Here is a 21,057-nt window from a genome sequence, read left to right on the forward strand (position 1 = left end):
TGGATGTTTGTTACTCTTTCACGCGAATACTACTAAACCGATTACAATGAAATTTGGAAAAATTACTTTTGATCCCGTAAATCCCACAGGAATGGGAACTATGCGGGTTTTTCTTTGAAAACGCATGTATATTAAGTATGTATTTCAATAGTAGTTTCTCATCAATGAGAACTGTCATTTAATCAACCGTTTAATTTTCACATAGTTACACATTTAAAGTAAATGTGTAAAAAAATTTCCAAATAAAAATTCACTCACACACAAATGTATTTATTATCTAAAGGAACAAAAAAAAAACTTAAGCGTAAGATTGCACAATTCTTCTAGAGTATCCATCTTGATAACACGCAGGCTCGAAATGCAGTGAACACAATCTAGCAAATTTCGACGGCGTCCAATCTACACGTCTCATGTTTTATACTCATTTTTTATTTAGCTCTGGAAATCTAAAACAAAATGAATTTATTAATAATCTAAAAGAGAAACAACAAACTAAACAGATAAGTCAAATAAAACAACCACGTGGTATTTTTTATTTTCCTGCTGTAGAAAATTTACATCTATTATTTGCTACAACAACTACATATAAATCTGATATAAGAAACAAAATAAATAAATCAACGTTAATATGAAATAGATTTTTTGTCATAAATCGATAATATACGCTAGATGTGTTACAACACTACGGTGGTAAACAAAATGCCAAACGTGATAATATTGTGACATTTTTTAAAAATTATTTAATTCTTTTGTATTCCACAACCCCATAAAGTGGGTAAATGTTACAGTTACAACATAAACTTATAAAAAAGCGCTTGATAAAACCTTCAAATAGGTTTAGAACATAAATATTTATCAATTTGCTGAAAATCACTTACCGATGGAAAGATATTTTTTCATTGTTTTCATCCAAAACTCCCATTCGACTAGTAATAGCCGGTAGCTAAACATACAATAGTCATTTTAGCACACTGACAAATAAAAAGAAACACTATACACTTTATATTTTCTAAATATTTCGTTAAAAACACTTGACGCACCGAGACCTCCAGCTGGAAGGCAAACAAAACATAGCCGGCGCGCTACGTTTGAAGACAGTGCAGATACTCTATCGCTATCTCAATCTGACTTATGCTGTTATTGACTAAGAGAAAGTAGATTAGAAAATATGTATTTTGTTCTGTCTCAATATAAGAACTCTTATAGGTTTATTCCTCTGAGGTTTATTCCTCTGAGCTTGACAGTGTTGTCGCACCTCCATTGAGAAATTTCATAATATTGCCATCTATAAAATTATTTCCATATTCTTTTCATGTGTAATTATTTTTGTTAAAAAATTATGTGTATGTAGGTATGGGCCTATTTCTATTATATTTTATAGCATTTATGTTTAATTTTAAGCTAGGGGCTCGCTTTATTTTGGAAGTTAATACTTTTCATGAGCATGAATGATGAGCACAGATGAGATTGGCATGAGATCACTGATCATCATGCTCTGTGCCGATCATGACTTCATCTGTCAAATTAAATATATACACAAATGAATATGATAAAAATTTGAAGAAATTAAAATACGATTTATAAAATGCCGACGTACTAATGAAGTATAATTCTGTAAATAGTTGGCTCTTTATCCAGTTTCCAAGCAAGCAACAATAACGCACTAATAATTCAGAATCAACAATTTAAAATAACATCAAGGTAGGTAATCAATAATAAAATTTTTCAATAACATGTAGCTTTTATTATTGTAAAATATTTATAAGATAATTTTCCCAAAAAATATTGCTTTCAGATGGCTTGGTCTGCCGCGGCAAATCACTTCAGACAAACTTGGATAACTACTATAATGAGTCTTATATTATTTTGTGGTGTAACTTATTTTTTAATTTGGGCTGAGGTATGTATCATATATTTCATAGTCAAGGTTCAATCATAAGATTCAATACGGATATGAATGGAATAATAATTTGACGACGCGGTTGGCGCAGTGGTAAAGTAACTGCCTACTGAACCGACGGTCCCGGGTTCGATCCCCGGTCAGGGCAAATATTTGTGTGATGAACTCAATTATTTGTTCTTGGGTCTGGGTGTTATCTATATATGTATTTATTAAATATTATATTTATCGTCGCCTAGTACCCACAACACAAGCCTTAATTGAGCTTACTGTGGGATTAGGTCGATTTGTGTAATATAGTCCTATAATATTTATTTATTTATAATAATCTGTATTTCATTCTTTTGCTTTAGGGTCATGCAATAAGAAGTAACTTGATGTTGGAAGAGCTAATGTCTGCAGCTCAGAGTATAGATGTTCATACGCAAGACGATGCGGCGCGGTATGAAGATAAGATTGTTCATATAGTGGGTCCCTTGAGAATCTTAGAGCCAATATCAGAACCAGATTATAATATACAAGTGCAGGCGGTGAAGTTAAGGAAGCGTGTACAGATGTACCAATGGATTGAAGAAACTACGTAAGAATTACTGCTTTTATAGTTATGTCCAAACAATCTTTCACCAAATAATCTACCTTTGCTTTACCAAAGTATGTATATCCAAATTTCAAATAAGAGAAACAAGGTAACTTATATTTTGTAAGTACATACATTTTCAGAGATACAGAGAACTTTCTAAGTGAACCAGCTGAAGAATCACAGAAGACATACTGGTACCGTAAAGAGTGGAAAGATTATGTTGTTGATTCTGCTCTGTTTTATATTCGTCCTGGACATCACAATCCTACATCAATGCCACTCTTTAGTGAAACACACATTGCTGAAAATGTGAAAATTGGATGGATGTATTTAGGTAAGTTGAATTTTATGTGTTACTAGCTTTCCGCCGCGGCTTCGCCCGCGTTTTCAAAGTAAAACCCGCATAGTTCCCGTTCCCGTGGGATTTCCGGGATAAAACCTATCCTATGTGTTAATCCAAGTTACTCTCTATATGTATGCAAAATTTTATTGCAATCGGTTTTGTAGTTTTAACGTGAAAGAGTAACAAACATCCATACATCCATCCTTACAAACTTTCGCCTTTATAATAGTAGTAGGATGGTCATAAAGAACCTATTACCGCAATATATAGATTGTTGTATCTGAAGGGAATCATCATACAACACATACAACCCTTATGATTCTCGTGAACACACTTGCTTGTGTGTGTGAGCCATTTCCAATGTTTTGTATGAAGATTCGTACTGGTTGTATCTTTATATTGTGCTATTACTCAATGCAAAAAGGGATGTTTAGCCGGCCTCTTATGAAAGTTATGAATGGCCATAATCTTCCATGCTAGCAAAGAAAATGTTTCACAAAATGTGACACCTAAAACCCTGTTGTAGTAAAATTGAAAATCAATCATTTTATTGCACGCCTCATAAGCGAAGCGTTGAGGTGGGTACTACTGTCACTTCGCGCAAAACATCTGATTTTTCAAACTTAAAATGTCTTTATGTATCATACATTGCACTTGTAAGATAATACATACACACACATATTAAGAAAAAACACTATTTTTAACGTTCATGATATTTTTGATGTCATTTTTGTTATTTAAACTAGTTAAAAAACAGTTTAAAAAAGTTCTGTCTTGGACGTCCGTGTGTCTGTATGTGCGGATCCTTTTTCTTGTTAACACGATAGCGACCGAAATACTTTACTAATCGAGTCTTTTTTTTTCTCTTACGCTTGAGTATGCTCAGGAATAGAACCCTTTCATTTTTCAGGGTCTGATTCGATGTGGTTTAATTGTTATTAAATAAACAAAAATAATAATTAATAAATATTTATTAAAAAAAAATTATGAGGCGTGCACTTTTGGATTTTCCAAATTACTTTATTACTACACTAGCGTCCGCCCCGGCTTCGCCCGTGGTACATATTTATGTTTTCTCTACATAAGAACCATCATGGTACTTCAAGGAATATAATAAAAAAAGAATTATCGAAATCGGTCCACCCGTTCTCGAGTTATGCGCTTACCAACACATTTTGCGATTCATTTTTATATTATAGAAGATTATTAAGACTCAAAACTTCCAAATTTTTTACTATATTGTCTTAACCACTGAGCCACCACCTCTTTTGTATGAATAAACCATTTGCAATTAGCAACAATATATTTTAGTATTAATATTTTTATTTTATTTGAATTTTATTAATACTCTTGTCTTTTATATTTAAGGATTGGATGTGAAAAGGAAGGTAAATGATTATTATGAGATATGGTCAGATTCAAGACCAGAAAGGAATGATATAAAGCTACATTCAGGTTTTTACTACCATGGTAATAGTCCACTGGAACATGAGATTGGTGATTTGCGCATACATTTCTCTTATGCTGGTCGAGAAGATGATATTGTAAGTAGTTTTTATTCCATAGAAAAGGATAGGTGCATTGGCATTGAAACAAAAAAGTAAACATTTAATAACTGCGAATGGAGAATGTTCACTATAGTTGAGCCAATTTAATAGGCAACATTTGACGTCTATCAATTTTATCTTCATAGGGTGGTAACCTGCTTAAAAACATCGATTAAAGCGAATTAATCGATACGGACTTGAAACATTTGTCAATCGAACTTGAAATACATGTCAATAATTTATGATGATTTTTATTCCCAAGTAATCAATGCATTCGATTCTAGATGTCAGATTTCGATTTTTAGAGTAACGTCTCTGGTATTTAAAAAGAAAAAAGGTTTATTGACACATAATTGTAGCGACGTCAGTTCTTTAAATAAGAAAATGTTTATTATGTTTAGAATGGTTTATCAGTAAAATCAAATCCTAAAATTAGTTGCATCGGTCATTATTATTATAAATATGTAATCGTAATTGAAAAAAGTTAAGCAAATGTGCAGTTACAACAAAACGAAATATCATGTTATTCTATGTCGTCGTTACTAGGTTACGTTGTTGAATTTTGTTGAACTGTCAAATGTTGCCTATTAAAATGGCTCTACTATAATTTTGATTATTAGCAATCCATATTCTCTGTCAAAAATAAATAATACTAGTGAAAAAATTACTTCGATACGTCAATTAGTTTCCGATTTAGAAGTAAAACAAGTTGTAAACGCCCGGTGATGGTGTGACGTCACACCACAACACGCTCAATCTGGCTCACTCAGTCCGCTAGCGATCGCACGCCCGTGCCGTCGAAATTATAATTAAATACTTTTAAAAATGTCCAATCTAAATACCAGAAAATCATGTGTTGTTCCTAAATGTAAAAATACAACTACCAATTCGCCGGATAAATTGTTTTTTATAGTTGCAAAGGACGTAAACAAAAAATGGTCAGAGGTGCCTTTGGTGTCAGAATTTTCCGTTTTCTTACATAGTACTACATATTATAATATTTTGAGAACATTGCAGCTGTTTTGCGTTATCCTTTGTTTTCTATACAAGTTTTAATCTATACTAGATTGTGCTTCTGCTCTGCTCGTATGGGCTAAGTAAAAGGTAGATGGCTAGTAAGATTTTTTCTTGTTTTAAGTTGAGAATGATATGGAGAACTATACTAAAATATAAGTTGGTCGGGAGAAGAATTAAACAAAAACAGGGTATAGTTCCACACAAATTCAAATGTCAACAGGAAAATGAAGATAAACCTCAGAGATCAGCAGTGCAAAAACGCAATTGTATAGAATATTTTGAGAAACTATTAAATAAAGATGAAACTTTGGCATGACTGTTATTTTATTAAACGAATAATAATTAGTAATTACTATTATTGGACTATTAACGAGTTTCGCGGATGAAAACCCATCAAAATACTGCGCAAGCTATAACACCTACTACAGCGCTGCCGACTTGATACTAAGCGCGGGGGCGCGGCCGCGAGGCGCGTTGTGACGTGACGTCACAAGCGGTCACGTGACTATTAGCGGGACTCGATATTTTTCGAAACTTTGAATGCGTATAAAATCAAAACTACTTGGTATTTTTGACTACGACAAAAACTAGTGTATTTGTATACATACAGGCTTTACTGAGACACAATTTCAAGGGATTTGGCATACCTAGTATGGGGGGCCAATTGGGGATGTAATAAAACCCGCCTTTTCTTAATTCAGTGGACTGTATTTCTTCTTAATAACGATGTACAATTTCTTGGTAATAACGACGTACAATTTCTTCTTAATAACGACGTACAATAGCTTCTTATTACTATATACAATAGTAGTAGGTACGCTGAGCGACGACTGTTGACCATGAGACTTCTTGCTTCTTGCTGTTGCTCAAGTGATGAGCTCTTGACTGTGCGGAGTGGTGTGTGTTATGCGGTCAAAAGTCGTTTCTCTTATACAAAACTATAGGGATTACTCCCGACGGTGGGTAAGACGCCGTACCCCGTAGGCTAGTGGTGCATTTTTACACAGTATACACCCGACGGTGGTAAAAGTGCCGCGTGCGTCTAACAAATGAATTTACTACGTTATACTTTACATAGACTCGATATAATAATAAAATATAGCAAAATAACAACGTACTATAAACTCTCTAATTACATACAATAATATCACATAAAAAGATAATCAAAAACACACTATAAAACGTTACTCTATTCTACAATAAAAACACACGAAGGAACTTTATACATTAAAAAATACTTAAGACATGGTGAAACTATTTACAAGGGGTTGTCGTCCGTAACATCCTCCCCCCGGCGCAGAACCTCGGAGCCCTCATTTAACGGGAGGACGACTAACCTCCTAACGGGTCGCCTAAAAATCCCCCCCTTGGTCCTTACGTCGGCGCTGCGCACCACCTTGTCCGTCCCTTCGTACACACGTTCTATTTGCCCTAAAGGCCACACGTTGCGCGGTAATATGCCGTCTGTTATCAACACCACGTCCCCTTTCTTGACGTTCGGTGTCGACCGTACCGCGTCTCCCCTCGGTGTAAGCGTAGGCAAATACTCCCTCACCCATCTAGCCCAGAAAGCGTCGGCTAGCGCTTGCGCAACCCTCCAAGCCCGCTTGTCCAACCGGTTACTGGAACCTATCACTGGCATACCGTCTGCCGTTCCTAGTAAGAAGTGGTTCGGAGTTAACGCTTCCGGGTCCTCAGGGTCGACTGAGACGTGCGTAAGCGGTCGCGAGTTTACCGTAAACTCGACCTCGTTCATTAACGTTTGTAGCACTTCGTCCCGGGGTGCCTGCTCGTTTAATACAACCGTCAATGCGCTCTTAACCGTACGGATTTGCCGCTCCCAGCTACCCCCTTGGTTGGGTGCGCCCGGGTCGATGAACCTCCACTTTGTTCTTTTTCCCAGTGCGCATCCTTCCAACTCTGGCAGCCACTCTGCGTAGGCGCGCCTTAATTCGACGTCGGAGCCGCGAAAGTTAGTACCGTTATCGCTCATTATAACCGCTGGCCACCCGCGTCGCGCGGCCATCCTACGTAGTGCCATTATGGCTGAGTCCGTACTCAGGCTGTGTAAGATCTCTAAATGTATCGCGCGCGTTGTCATGCACGTGAATAGCATTCCCCACCGTTTCTCTCTGCGCCTACCTACCGTGACCGTCATCGGGCCGAAACAATCTACTCCTGTACTCGCGAATGGACGGGAATACATGTCTAGTCGTACCCGCGGTAGGTTGCCCTTTATGGGCACACTTGGGTTGCGTCTCTTCACCGTGCATGTGACACATTTACTTATAACCGATTTTACTACGGCGCGTATACCTATTATCCAATACTTTTGCCGTAAATTATTTACTACGTGTTCGCGACCGATGTGAGCGTTTTCACCGTGTTCTTTAATGACGATGAGACGTGTGAGCGGGTGCTTGCCGTCGAGTAGGACCGGCCGTTTTCTTAATTCAGGAACGTCGGCTGCGTTAATCCGTCCTCTCAAGCGCAATAGCCCGTCTTCGTCTATACACACGTTCAACTTAAACGCGCGGCTAGTGCGCGGGACGCCTCTGCCGCACTCGAGCGCCTTGATTTCATCTGCGAAGCTCTCTCGTTGCGCCTGCTTCAACAATGTCCGTTCTGCCTGTTCCATCAACGTTACGTCCATAGTTCGTATTTGCTTACGGCATTTAGCGACGAACAATAAAACGCGCGCTAACGCCCGGGCGCATCGGGTATACGTTGAGAACCGCGTTACGTCTATCAACGGTGTTACTACTGTCGCGTGCGCTACGATTTCGCATGAAATTGTTGTTGGCTTTCCTACGCTCTCTTGGGGCCACGTCTCGGGCGATTCTAATAAGAATCGCGGTCCCCTAAACCAGCTGTTCGTGCTCGTAAGTGCGGTATTTCCTGCTCGTGTGGCGGCGTCTGCTACGTTCTTGTCTGTTGGTACCCATCGCCACTGCTTTGCGTTTGTTAACTCGGTGATCTCGGTGAGCCTGTGCGCTACGTACGGCGTGTATCGCGCGGATTCGTTCCTAATCCAATGCAGTGCTGTCTTCGAATCGCTCCAGAATGTAGCTTCGCACGGTTCCCGATGCTCGCGCATAATTGACTCCGCTAGGCGTGCGCCTATTAGGCACGCCTGCAGCTCGAGCCGCGGTATCGTTTGCGCCTTCATGGGAGCTACTCTGGCTTTTCCTGCGATCAGCGCCACGGACACGCTGCCGTCATGGTTCACAAATCGCCAGTACGCGACCGCCGCATACGCCTGCTCGCTCGCGTCGCAAAACACATGTAATTGCCTACTTGCTATCTCTTTCTTTTCATAACAGCGCGGCAACCTCAACGCTTCTATGTACCGTATATCTGATAACCATTCGCTGAAGGCTTCAGCCTCCTCGACGGGCAATGGTTCGTCCCACGCGACTTGTTTGCGCCACAGCCCCTGCAACATAATCTTGGCTGTGACCGTATACGGGCTCAACAAGCCGAGTGGGTCGAATAACGCCATAACCGTCGCTAGCGCCTCTCGCTTGGTTGGTACGCGTTGCCCGTTCTTAATGTCGCCCGGAATCCTATTCATTGCCGTATTAAATGCTAACTCATCGCTACCCGATAACCACAGGATGCCTAACGTTTTTTCATATGCGTGGGCGTTGGCACCTAGCTCACGCGGAGCGCCGGCTCTATCCTCTCTACATACAGGTGCGAGTAACTCCTCTATGTTCGCGCTCCATCCTGCTAGATGGAAACCCGCGCGTTCGTAGACTTCTCTAACCTCCTGTATGGTGCGGGCGGCCACTTCCGCGGAGCTGAAGCTATCCAGCCAGTCGTCCATGTAGTGATTAAGCGTGATGGCCTCGTAAGCTAGTGCGTGGGATTCTTGATGATCTTGAGCGCATTTATTACGCACGCTGTGTGCTAAGAAAGGCGAACTCCTCGCTCCGAATATCATGGATGTCATGACGTATTTCTGCGGCGGACCTACTCGGTCGTCCCCTCGCCACAGAAAATGCTGCACCGCCACGTCTTCCGGACGTATTTTTATTCGCAAAAACATATCTCTTATGTCGGCCGATACTGCTACGGGTCGTTCCCGGAAGCGAAATAATACGCCGTTGAGCGATTGTAACAAGTCGGGCCCATCCAATAATACGTCATTGAGGCAGCGGCCTCCCACGCGCGCTGCTGCGTCGAATACTAGCCGCATCTTACCCGGTTTGTTCGGGTTCGTTACCGCGAAATGCGGTAAGTACCAAAGTCGCGTATCTAGTTCGTGCGTCGCGTGCGTGCTGCCTTCACACTTCTTGGCGTATCCTTCCTTGATGAGCCTGTCTATTTGCGCCGTATAATCCGCTTTAAAAGACGGCGATCTATCCATTTTCAACTCGATTCCTTGTAATCGTCGCCGGGCCGCTTCGTAGCTAGGTGGCATTATTATATCGTTATTCTTCCAAGGCAGTCCCACCTCATAATGCCCGTCCCTCAGCGCGACCGACGATTCGAAGGCTCGTACCGCGCGTTCATCTAACTCGCACGGTTTCACACGCATTGAAATACCTAACGCGTCTATTCCGAAATGTGCTTCCACTCTATCGCGCAGGTTTTCGTCCTCTGTGTTACTTTGAAATTCCTTATCGCTCACGACGTGTAACACCCTCTCATCGTCCCGCGTTATCGATCGGCGCGGCGCGGTCCCATGAATGACCCATCCTAACTGGGTAAGTGACGCCGCCGGTTCGTCATTCCCGCCGACCAATAAGCGTCGCGAAACGATTAAGTGCCAGTTGTCCGTTCCAATTAGTATTTTAGGCGTCGCGTTTTCGTAGCACAAGTCACGTGACCTTAACGATGTTAGGTGCGAGTGTACTAAATACTCGGCTCGCACCGTCTGACTACCGATACGCAAGTCTCTCATCGTATGCGCTTTTATTTGTTTGAAATCGCTCTGGCCGCGGCCGCGTACACTAATCTCTACTTTCCTGCTTTCGTTCTCATTCGTAGCAGACGAGATACCCCTTATACTTAGCGGCTGCGTTGGCCCCTGTGCGCGCACGATGTTTGCGAGTTCATCGTCTATCAAGGTGACTGTGGACCCTTCATCCAGTAGCGCGTACGTCTCTACTTCACCGCCAGCGCCTCTGACGGTGATAGGACAAACTTTAAGTAGTACTTTACTGAGAGCCGTCGTGGCGTGGATGGACGCCGTATGTACGGCTACGTCCTCGCTGTGTTCGCTTTCACGTTCGCTATTTTTCTTTTCTTGTAAATGTAATAACGCGTGATGACCTTCCCGGCACTCTTCCGTGCCACAGCGTTTTGCTTTGCATCGAAAACGTCTGTGTTTGCTATTCAGACACTGGAAACATACGTGTGTCTCTTTCGCCCATTCCCATCGTTTTTGAACTGGCATCGCTAATAGCTTTTTACACGTAAACGTCTTATGCTCCGCCCCGCAACAAAAGCATACGTCCTTACTCTCCACCGCCGCGGTGGCGTATACTTTCATCGGTTTGCGTTCGTTACGTTGTGCCGGCTCGTTATACCTACCGATGCTTCGACCGCCTATAGCGAGCCCCGAGGACGCGAAAGTGTGCCTTAGACTCCTATCCGCCTCTCGCATAAGGAAGCGTGATAGTGTCGTAATCTCTGGCTCCGCGTAATTTCCATGGTCTTCCGCATAATCGCACCAGCGTGACCGCATGTGCGGGCTCAACTTGTCTACTACCGTTCGCGCTAACATCGGGTTTTGCAAGTATCCTCGCTCATCTAGACACGATATTATCGTAACTATATTTTGCAACTTTATCGCGAACTGATTTATTTCGTTGGGCGCGGTCCCTAAACGCGGCAGACGCTTAATGTCCTCTAAAGCGCCGTCTATAATAACCTCCGGTCTCCCAAAACATTGCTCTAATGTCTTTAGTATAACGTCCGGGTCGTTCGCTGTAAACAATAACGCGGATACGGCTTGCCTCGCTTCTCCTTTTAAGCAAGACCTTAAGCGTGCTATATTCTCGCTTGCCGTGAACCTATACTGCGCGTTTGTTTCTACATACGCTGCTTTAAACGGTAGCCATTCGCCCGGGGCCCCGTTAAAGCCTGGCAACTCCATAGCTTGCCTTGATGTCGGTCGATTCCTCGTTAGATGCTCTAACGTAACCGCGAGTTTTTCTATATCGCTCTGTCGCCGCGGCGACGGTGATCGTTGGTCCCTATGCCTATCCGGTACGCGACGAGACGTCAGCTCACGAATCCCTGTAGTACTCCGCCGTGCCTCTGGCGAGTGGTTCCGCGGCGTCTTCGCCTCTGCTCCTATCGCGGCTCTGGGGATTTCCGGCTCCCCCCGTGGCATGCTTCGCTCTAACCAATCGTTCACGCGATGTTTAATAATCTCTCCCTCAACGCTTTCCCTATCCGTTTCTTCCCGAATATCGACGACGTCCGCCTCGAGTCGTTTTCGTTCTAAATCGGCCTCGATGCGTAGCTCTTCCCGCCTAAATGCAGCTAGCTTTTCCGCGGTTTCTAACTCTCGCCGTTTGATCCTAGCCGTTACGCTCACTGTCGAGCGTTGTGATCTAACCGATGGCGCCGCGGTGCGCCTAGCTTGCGTTCCTACTATCGTCGCGGGTGTCGTCATCGCGGGTGTCGTCGTGCCTACCCCAACGTGTGTGTCCGGGACTTCAAAGGTGTCGGTCGATGCCGACGCAGGACCTTCGGCGTGTACCCTATTCGCGTCCCCCGTAGTCTGACTGCGCGTTGTTGGCATCTTCTTCGGGCGCTGGTGCCCCCCTACCTGCCTAACTGGCCCTAACAGACCTTCAGGAGGGCTCGGCTCGCACCGAGATATGCTCCTTCAGGGATGGAATATAAGGATAGGAAAGGGAGGGCCTACCCGGCAGAGAGTGCTGGAAAGTACTGGGTGCTCTGTCACCGGCGGGAGTGTCCGGTGCTTTTGGCAGTACCTACAGTCCGGTCCCAATACCGTCCAACACCTTACCGGCGTAGCAGTGCTTTTCGGTTCGACGCCCGTTGCGCCTTTCGACTGAACCGGCAGTGTCACACCACGCACTGCACCACTGTCTTGCAACAGCGTTAAGCTCTGAATTCACAGCCTTTGACACCGTTAGGTGCTGTGAATTAGAGGCGCGGTGAAAACCGCGTTTTTTAATTGAAGCTGGATCACCACGATGCCGCTGACTCGCTGCGCTGACTCGCTGCGCTGACTCGCTGCGTTGCTCGCTGTGCTGGCTCGCTGCGCTGACTCGCTGTGCTGGCTCGCTGCGCTGACTCGTTGCGCCGCTCTGCACTGCAAACGCCTGCCCGTCGCACCGTTGGGTGATCTTGATGTTACTTGGGTCTCTTCGGTCTTCAACCAGGTCTTCTTAACGCTCGTACCGGTTTCTTATTGATCCGGCTCGAAGGACCAACCTCTATGGGGGGCCAATTGGGGATGTAATAAAACCCGCCTTTTCTTAATTCAGTGGACTGTATTTCTTCTTAATAACGATGTACAATTTCTTGGTAATAACGACGTACAATTTCTTCTTAATAACGACGTACAATAGCTTCTTATTACTATATACAATAGTAGTAGGTACGCTGAGCGACGACTGTTGACCATGAGACTTCTTGCTTCTTGCTGTTGCTCAAGTGATGAGCTCTTGACTGTGCGGAGTGGTGTGTGTTATGCGGTCAAAAGTCGTTTCTCTTATACAAAACTATAGGGATTACTCCCGACGGTGGGTAAGACGCCGTACCCCGTAGGCTAGTGGTGCATTTTTACACAGTATACACCCGACGGTGGTAAAAGTGCCGCGTGCGTCTAACAAATGAATTTACTACGTTATACTTTACATAGACTCGATATAATAATAAAATATAGCAAAATAACAACGTACTATAAACTCTCTAATTACATACAATAATATCACATAAAAAGATAATCAAAAACACACTATAAAACGTTACTCTATTCTACAATAAAAACACACGAAGGAACTTTATACATTAAAAAATACTTAAGACATGGTGAAACTATTTACAAGGGGTTGTCGTCCGTAACACCTAGTAACATTCTTCATTAGCGCTGATAATGTGGATTTTATCGTACATTTCGAATATCGTCATGTTTAATTCATTTCATAGGTATTCTTATTTTATTTAATTTATTAAAAAACTCATTTCGCCTATTATTCAGGAATTCTTGCATCTTGCGAATTGCGTGGTTACAATCAAAACTGTTTCCACGATGCAGCAACGTCGCTTCGCGCGTGCGGCCATACTTTTTACTTGCACTATAGGCGAAAAATATGTATGCTAATATGTACAAGAAATAAAAAGTAATAAAGTGAGTTTGTGTATTGGTCAGTTATAATTTTTATTTAATAAAATTTATTTATAGTACACTGCGGTAGGACTAGTGGAAAGAGGCACGCTACAACCATATTCTCCCAAAAACTTCCCGTCTGCTGATCCAATTTCCCTAATGCGAAAGGGCTCATACAATTTAAAACAGCTTTACGATTTGGAAAAACGTGACGCAAACACGCACACATGGAAATATCGTCTGCTCGGCTTTGTGCAAGTGTTTGCTGCTATCATGACCCTACACCCAGAATGGCTAACATTATGTGAGTACATTTGTATACTTACATATATAAATTTTGTTGTTTTTATTTCATTTATAAGATGCTTTTAGAAATATTTATGATGTTTTTACTGTTATTGTAAGCCTTAGAGAAGCCTTCAAAGAATTTACAATTCGCGGAAGAAATTATATTCTGAAAAAATACGTTTTGAATTTCACCTGAGCTGGTGGTTCGCCTGATGATATTCCATCACCACTGCCTAAAAACATTTGCGCAAATGCGTTGCCTGCTTTTAATGGATTAGGGATAAGGAAAGTATTGACGACTGGAATAATGGGCTAATAAATAGTATGGGCTGGGAAGGATGCCTCCAAATGCTCCAGTCATTGCACAATACAGATTAGAATTCGCATGCTAGTATTTGACGCCGATCTTCTGTGGGAGTACCTTTCTCAGTGCTAAGTTTGACTCGTACTACTTAAATAGAAAAATACAACACAATGTGGAGGATAACAAATAAATTTGATTATAGTCGAGCCAATTTAATAGGCAACATTTGACGTCTATATCAATTTTATCTTTGAAGAGAGGTAACCTTCTTAAAAACATCGATTGAAGTGAATTAATCGATACGGACTTGAAACATTTTTCAATCTAACTTGAAACACATATCAATTTTAAAATTCATCAGGCGAATCCCTGTCCCAGTTGTATACTTTCTTTCGAGCAAAATAAGTCAAGTACGGAAGTACCTACATAATTAAAAAAAAACGCAATGCATTTATTAATTTATGGTGATTTTTATTCACAAGTCATCAATGCATTCGATTCTAGATGTCAGATTTCGAATTTTAGAGTAACGTCTCTGGTATTTAAAAAGAAAAGAGATTTATTGACACAAAATTGTAGCGACGTCAGTTCTTTAAATCAGAAATTGTTTATTATATGTATTTACAATGGTTTATCAGTAAAATCAAATCTTAAAATGACTTGTTTCGGTCATTATTATTATAAATTTGTAATCGCAATTGAAAATAGTTAAGCAAATGTGCAGTTCTAACAAAACGAAATAATATATTATTCTATGTCGTCGCTACTAGGTTATGTTGTTGAATTTTGTTGAAATGTCAAATGTTGCCTATTAAAATGGCTCTACTATAGTTCCCACAACTGAAACCTGCGCACCATGCAAATGTGCAGTAAGCAAAATACAGTTTTCTATGTTCCTGTAATTTTCTGTTAATATTTTTATTGTAATAATTTAATAACTGCATATTTTCAGTTCTCCAATGTAAATGGGTGTCCAGTAACCTTAGACGGTGTACGCGACTCTGGGTCAACTTGGTTCTGTCGTTTTCTTACACCCTGTTTATAATCTCCATTCCTTGGTAAGCATATTGAAATTTTTACATCTTTACCATTCTAGACATACATACATTTATAAGTATATTCTATGCAAAAAAAATCCAGATTTTTTAACATAAAGTTCAAAATTTTAGCTTATAGCTTAACAAAAAAATTTAAAGAATAGATAAAAATTCCGTAATTTCTATCAAGTATCTACGTTACGTTGTATTTTTGCACGCCTCATAAGCGAAGCGTTGAGGTGGGTACTACTGTCACTTCGCGCAAAACATCTGATTTTTCAAACTTAAAATGTCTTTATGTATCATACATTGCACTTGTAAGATAATACATACACACACATATTAAGAAAAAACACTATTTTTAACATTCATGATATTTTTGATGTCATTTTTGTTATTTAAACTAGTTAAAAAACAGTTTAAAAAAGTTCTGTCTTGGACGTCCGTGTCTGTATGTGCGGAGGATTTTCTTGTTAACACGATAGCGACCGAAATACTTTACTAATCGAGTCTTTTTTTTCTCTTACGCTTGAGTATGCTCAGGAATAGAACCCTTTCATTTTTCAGGGTCTGATTCGATGTGGTTTAATTGTTATTAAATAAACAAAAATAATAATTAATAAATAATTATTAAAAAAAAAATTATGAGGCGTGCACTTTTGGATTTTCCAAATTATTTATTATTTGCTTAGAATTAAATATACTTAACCTTTCGGTTTTTTACACAGAACAATAAAAACAAATAGAAGTGCGATAATGTCATAATTAGTATGAAAACCAGTGTCGCCAAACCCACACATTTAAACCGATAGTTATACAGTACACTACAAGTAAACTATGCCTTTGATTGGACAGCTTAATTTGAGTAAAAACTGACTTAGGTTATAAATTCAGCATTTCAATATGTACCCTAACGCACCATGTTACGGTTTATTTTAGTATAACATCTCTAGGTATATTAGCTGTTTTGTTTCTCATTGCACAGAAATTCCAAATTCGAAAAACATTCAGCTACTCCACAACAGAGGGCGTTAGTTTTCGATAGATATAACTTTGAACCTCAACACATAGAGATAAGGTTGAAATTTGTGTCACTCAACATTAATGACATTAACTTGATATTTATCTGATGCTATGCCCTGAGGGATGTCAGCCTTGTTATCGATATCGAGATATCGATAATTCACAAATAAATATTTTTTGTGTATTTTTTTTCTTTCTATTATACGAGTATAGTATAATGTGTCACATTTTGGAGTATGTTTATTACTACTAAGTACGTCTTTTTATATTATTATTATTAAATAAAAAACGGAATAGAATAGTATTAATCTATATTTACAAAATACAAACAGAAAATATGCATTATTTTAAATCTTGGAACTGCCGTAGGTTTGCTGTATCGATGGCCTTTGTTAGACTGCTTAGTGCTGTTCGGCATTCAGTTAACTCGTCACGTTGCATTTATCCATTTCTCTTTTAAATTAGCCTCTTTGGGAAATCTGTAAATAAATTGGACTAATGAAAGCTAAGGAAAAATAAAATAAAATTTAATATTTATAATGTTTGTCTTTTCTAAAGTATCGATACTGTCGATATGCGCCACAAGCATCACTAAAGCGACATTCGTTTGTTTATTGCAATAATATTCCAGAAATTCTTGTTTGCTGTTCAATCTATAATAGTACTAATTTCTTACGGATTAAGGTTCATTTTGACTAGATATTTGTATACAATTTTGACAAATTACAAGCGAAGATATAACATAAAATATTATATGTAAAATAAATAAAAATAAGACTTACCGATGGTATGAAATGCCTCCATTGCTGATATTATTTCGTCTGCTATCATTTTTGCACTCTTATACCGAACAACACGTCCTAATTAATGAATAAATACGGAAAAAAGGTTTGACAGCTGACAACCGACTCGAATATTTTTCTGCGCACAACTGAGAGCAAGTTAGGTGATCTTACCTTACAAGTGACACGTGGGCCACGCCCACATCACACTTCTATCTACTTTACTGTTCTGTGGTTTTTTAAAAGCAATACGTAAAAACCATGATGTCACAACGAACAGGGGAAGTTAGAAAATCCCGACATAATTACTATGCATTTTATTCTGTATCTGTGTATATCATAATTTATTTACAATTAATCGTTATTTATATTGTAACGTATTTAAGCACGCGAAATTAAGCTCTGTTCTCATATGAAGAATATTTTATTTTATTAATGTGAACTGCATTGCGTAAATTTCTAAAAAACAACGTTCATTCTCGTATGTACCAGTTTATAATTTGAACCATATGACGTCCACACAGCGTACGCGTAGCCAAAAAAAAACATTCAATTCAAATTTAAATAAAACTCATTTTGCATACAGGAAAAATAAATACGGCATATTATGATTATGTGTTTGAAATTGATTTATGGTTTATACTTTATATTGAACATATAATTTTATTCTTGAATCAGAATATGCAAATGGAGCCTCGTAATATGTAGATTTTAGTTTCGATAACGGTGAAAAACCTGTGATTACATCATAATGATAAAAGCCTTGTTGAGATAAAATGACATAAAAAATCGAAACCTATCTATATATCTTTATCCTGGTATCGTGTTACAGTGGGTTTTTTACTAAAAGCTTAAACATTCTCATCATAATAATTAATTATTATCAGATTCTCCAATTACTTCCCCACACTTTGAAATGTGGCTATGTAGCCAGAATTGTCTTCAGTTGTCTCTTTTTCGCTCAAGACATTAGAGATAACCGAATCACGCTATCTTATTTTGACTTACAATCTTGTTTGCGTTATTGTGCCTTTTTTGAAAATCGAATGTTGTGTTGGTAACCTTTATATAAGCGTTTTTCTTTTTTATATTATGGGAAGGCAAACGAGCAGGCGCAATGCCCGATGTTAAAGTACGGTGCGAATAGACGTGCATAACATAAGTTATAGGTATTTCCATTAGCATAGAGGGGAATAGTATGGGATAGTAATGAAGATGGGTGGAGTTATCCGTGAATTCAGAGATGGCGTGTTTTTGGCCTGTAAAAAACAAAATGATTTTTGACGTGATAACGTTTTTAAAATCGTTTTAGTCGGGTGACATGTTCAGAAACTCGTGTCACACCAAAACCTCACGAGCGCGATCGCAGGTATAACGAGAGAGAGACGGACCGATCTCCCGTCTCATCTCGAGCGCTGCCACTGCATTATGTTAACACGTAAACATCTCGATCGTAAACCTACTTTACAAACAACCAATTTTTTCCTAAAAATTACTTAGCCTTTCCATTGCACGCAGGCTGTTCCACAAAGCCACGTTCGGCGCATTAGCGCTTGGCGGCGCGTTACTACCAATCGCGCACTATTCCACGCTCCTCTCGCGCGACACGCGCCGCGCGCGGTACGAGGACCGCTGACGCATGCGCACTGCGATACCGCACCTCGTCGAGATGTGCGTTATGGCACTCATGTACGCATTTGTTGCGTACCAATTTGTTGAACGATGAATGTGTATTTGTGTACAAATAAATTTATGCGTGTACTAGAGTACACACGTAAGAAGTGAAACTTCTTTATGACCTTAAAAATATCACGAGTATGGCGTAACGCAAAAATGTCACGCGTACGGCGTAACGCAAAAATGTCACGCGTACTGCGTAACGCAAAAATGTTACACTCAATTTTTGTCCAACCCCGATAAAGAAGTTTCACTTCAATAAATAACATTGAATGTATGTTCTGTTCTGTCATTATAAATGTGTACAGTGGGTAGTGATATTTATGTAAGCTGTGTTGTGTATCTTTTTAAAGATATTCAATCTGTGGAAAGAATAAAGTGATAGGTTTAAAGGACTCAAAAAGTTAAGTTAAGTTCTTGAAGTGTATCCTGTGCTACTGATGTTTTAAGTTATAGATATTTGTAACTTGTAGTCTTTTAAGAAATTGATCCTACAATTTTGAGGTATTTTAAATATTATAAATACAATGTAAAATTACTATGTTGTAAAGTGTTTTTTGTCTGGTCATTGTAATCTTTCAAAGTTTTTTTGTTATTTATATTCAATATGAAAGTGTTATTTTCAAAATAATTATATTATATTTATTAACACGCATTGTGTCTATTCATGCATTTGTGACTGGTTGTGAGTTGTGATAATTATTATAATTATTCTCGGTATAATTATTCTCTTTATCCGATTGGGCTTAAATTCGGTTTTCAGGTAGATTAATAGCCTCGAATAATGTAAAGGCTATCATATAAATATTGTGTACTTATTATAAAAACTTAACATTTGCGAAGGGGTGACGTATTACATATCATTATCATCTTCATTGACACTAATGCCTTTGGTATTTTTATACTGCTATTACTCGTGTACAATTTTGTATGGGCATTGTGTAACTATGCTTTATACTTATTCACTACCTAACTACTTACTATGAATGTAGTTATTTATAATTCTCATAAAATTCCAATTCTTTCTAACTTCTAACTCGTGCTCTTTCTTACCCGGACCCCGCCTCACCGCACATACCTAGGAACGCGGTACAGCGGTTGCGGTCAAGCTATAGTAAATTTATTTTCAGAATTTGTAACACTGACCCATTGAGATACACATATGGAGACGACACCACCTACATCACTTATGTTCCGCTCAACATACGCCATATGGCGTAACTGCACGCTCATTTTTTATTTGTTTTAAAGTGAAACGCATCAAATATGCCTTCTTGTGTATTACGATATTGCCCAAATAATACAAATAATACGGAAAAGTGCAAAGGAATAACTTTTATCGGTAAGTACCTAACTAGATAATAATTTTTAAAACTTAGTTAGCTGTTAGAGCATAAAAATGGCGCACAGATTCTGTTCGTGGTGTCTCCTCCATACGTAGTAATATTATCTCAATGCACTGACCATAATATTTAGTGTGTAATGAACCTATAACCATTAAAGTGATGTTTGTTATGAAAGGATGCTTCAGATGTGTGGATCATTGCGTAAATGAGATTTTGATATAAGAATACTGTATACAATTTTCCGATGCATTTAAATAAAATATCTTGAATTAATTATTTCTTTTATTTTTTAACCTTACAAAATACGAACACAATCATACTTATACTTGCACTTTCTAATCTATACATATAATAAAATCGTAGGAAAGTCAAAACTGTACATTGAATATTTTTTTAAAAGAATACATAATCCATGATCTATAATCGATATAGAAGCCAAAAACATAGTTTTTAGAATTTTTGTCTGTTTGTCTGTTTGTCGGTTTGTCTGTTTGTCTGTTTGTCTGTATGTTTGACCGGGCTAATCTCGAAAAGTACTGCATAGATTGACTTCAAATTTTGCATGAATATTACTAACAGGTCGGGTCAGGCTATAGGCTACATATTATCAAGCTATCACCTGCGGGGGAGGAGCTGTGAACCTTTATTTTTCTTACGTATTCTCTGTACTACGATAGCGTACAATCTAAAGACTCATGTTTAAATGTTGTTTTTGAGTAAGCCATGCTATTGTCTACCTTTACACTATAAAAACTACGTCATTTAAGTAATTTTGGCAGAGAAACAGTATAATGAATCTTAGTAGTATAAAGACAAATTTAAAACAGCGCCATCTATGAGATTTCATTAAAATCAAATCAATTTACATAATATTAACGCTTCTTGGAAATTCA

At 39.3% G+C, this 21,057-nt stretch overlaps 1 protein-coding gene and 1 long non-coding RNA gene across 2 annotated transcripts; one reads left to right on the forward strand and one right to left on the reverse strand.

Annotated features, from left to right (window-relative positions):
• The first annotated feature begins 1,535 nt into the window (after window positions 1-1,535).
• Window positions 1,536-19,826, forward strand: Tmem43 (Transmembrane protein 43). Its single transcript, XM_089714677.1, has 8 exons — window positions 1,536-1,701; window positions 1,796-1,900; window positions 2,254-2,480; window positions 2,621-2,814; window positions 4,192-4,367; window positions 13,783-14,011; window positions 15,252-15,357; window positions 18,660-19,826. The coding sequence occupies exons 2-8, from the start codon at window positions 1,796-1,798 to the stop codon at window positions 18,775-18,777; spliced, it is 1,155 nt and encodes a 384-aa protein (XP_089570803.1). The 5' UTR covers window positions 1,536-1,701; the 3' UTR covers window positions 18,778-19,826.
• On the reverse strand, window positions 16,654-17,386 carry LOC149489878 (uncharacterized). Its single transcript, XR_016318361.1, has 2 exons — window positions 17,142-17,386; window positions 16,654-16,838 (listed from the first exon to the last, which is right to left on the reverse strand). It is a non-coding gene; the product is annotated as an uncharacterized LOC149489878 (long non-coding RNA).
• Window positions 19,827-21,057: the final 1,231 nt, after the last annotated feature.

The sequence above is a fragment of the Colias philodice genome, chromosome 3, assembly GCF_061535455.1.
Source record: "Colias philodice isolate Cphi_HAF_F1 chromosome 3, ilColPhil1 Martin Lab GWU primary, whole genome shotgun sequence".
NCBI lineage: Eukaryota > Metazoa > Arthropoda > Insecta > Lepidoptera > Pieridae > Colias > Colias philodice.

Excerpts from the sequence above, each read along its gene's own strand:
- Tmem43 (XM_089714677.1), top strand. The coding sequence starts at position 1,796 with ATGGCTTGGTCTGCCGCGGCAAATCACTTCAGACAAACTTGGATAACT. Across the intron at positions 2,815-4,191 it reads AATTGGATGGATGTATTTAG|GATTGGATGTGAAAAGGAAG; the intron begins GTAAGTTGAATT and ends TTTATATTTAAG. Across the intron at positions 4,368-13,782 it reads CTGGTCGAGAAGATGATATT|TACACTGCGGTAGGACTAGT; the intron begins GTAAGTAGTTTT and ends ATTTATTTATAG.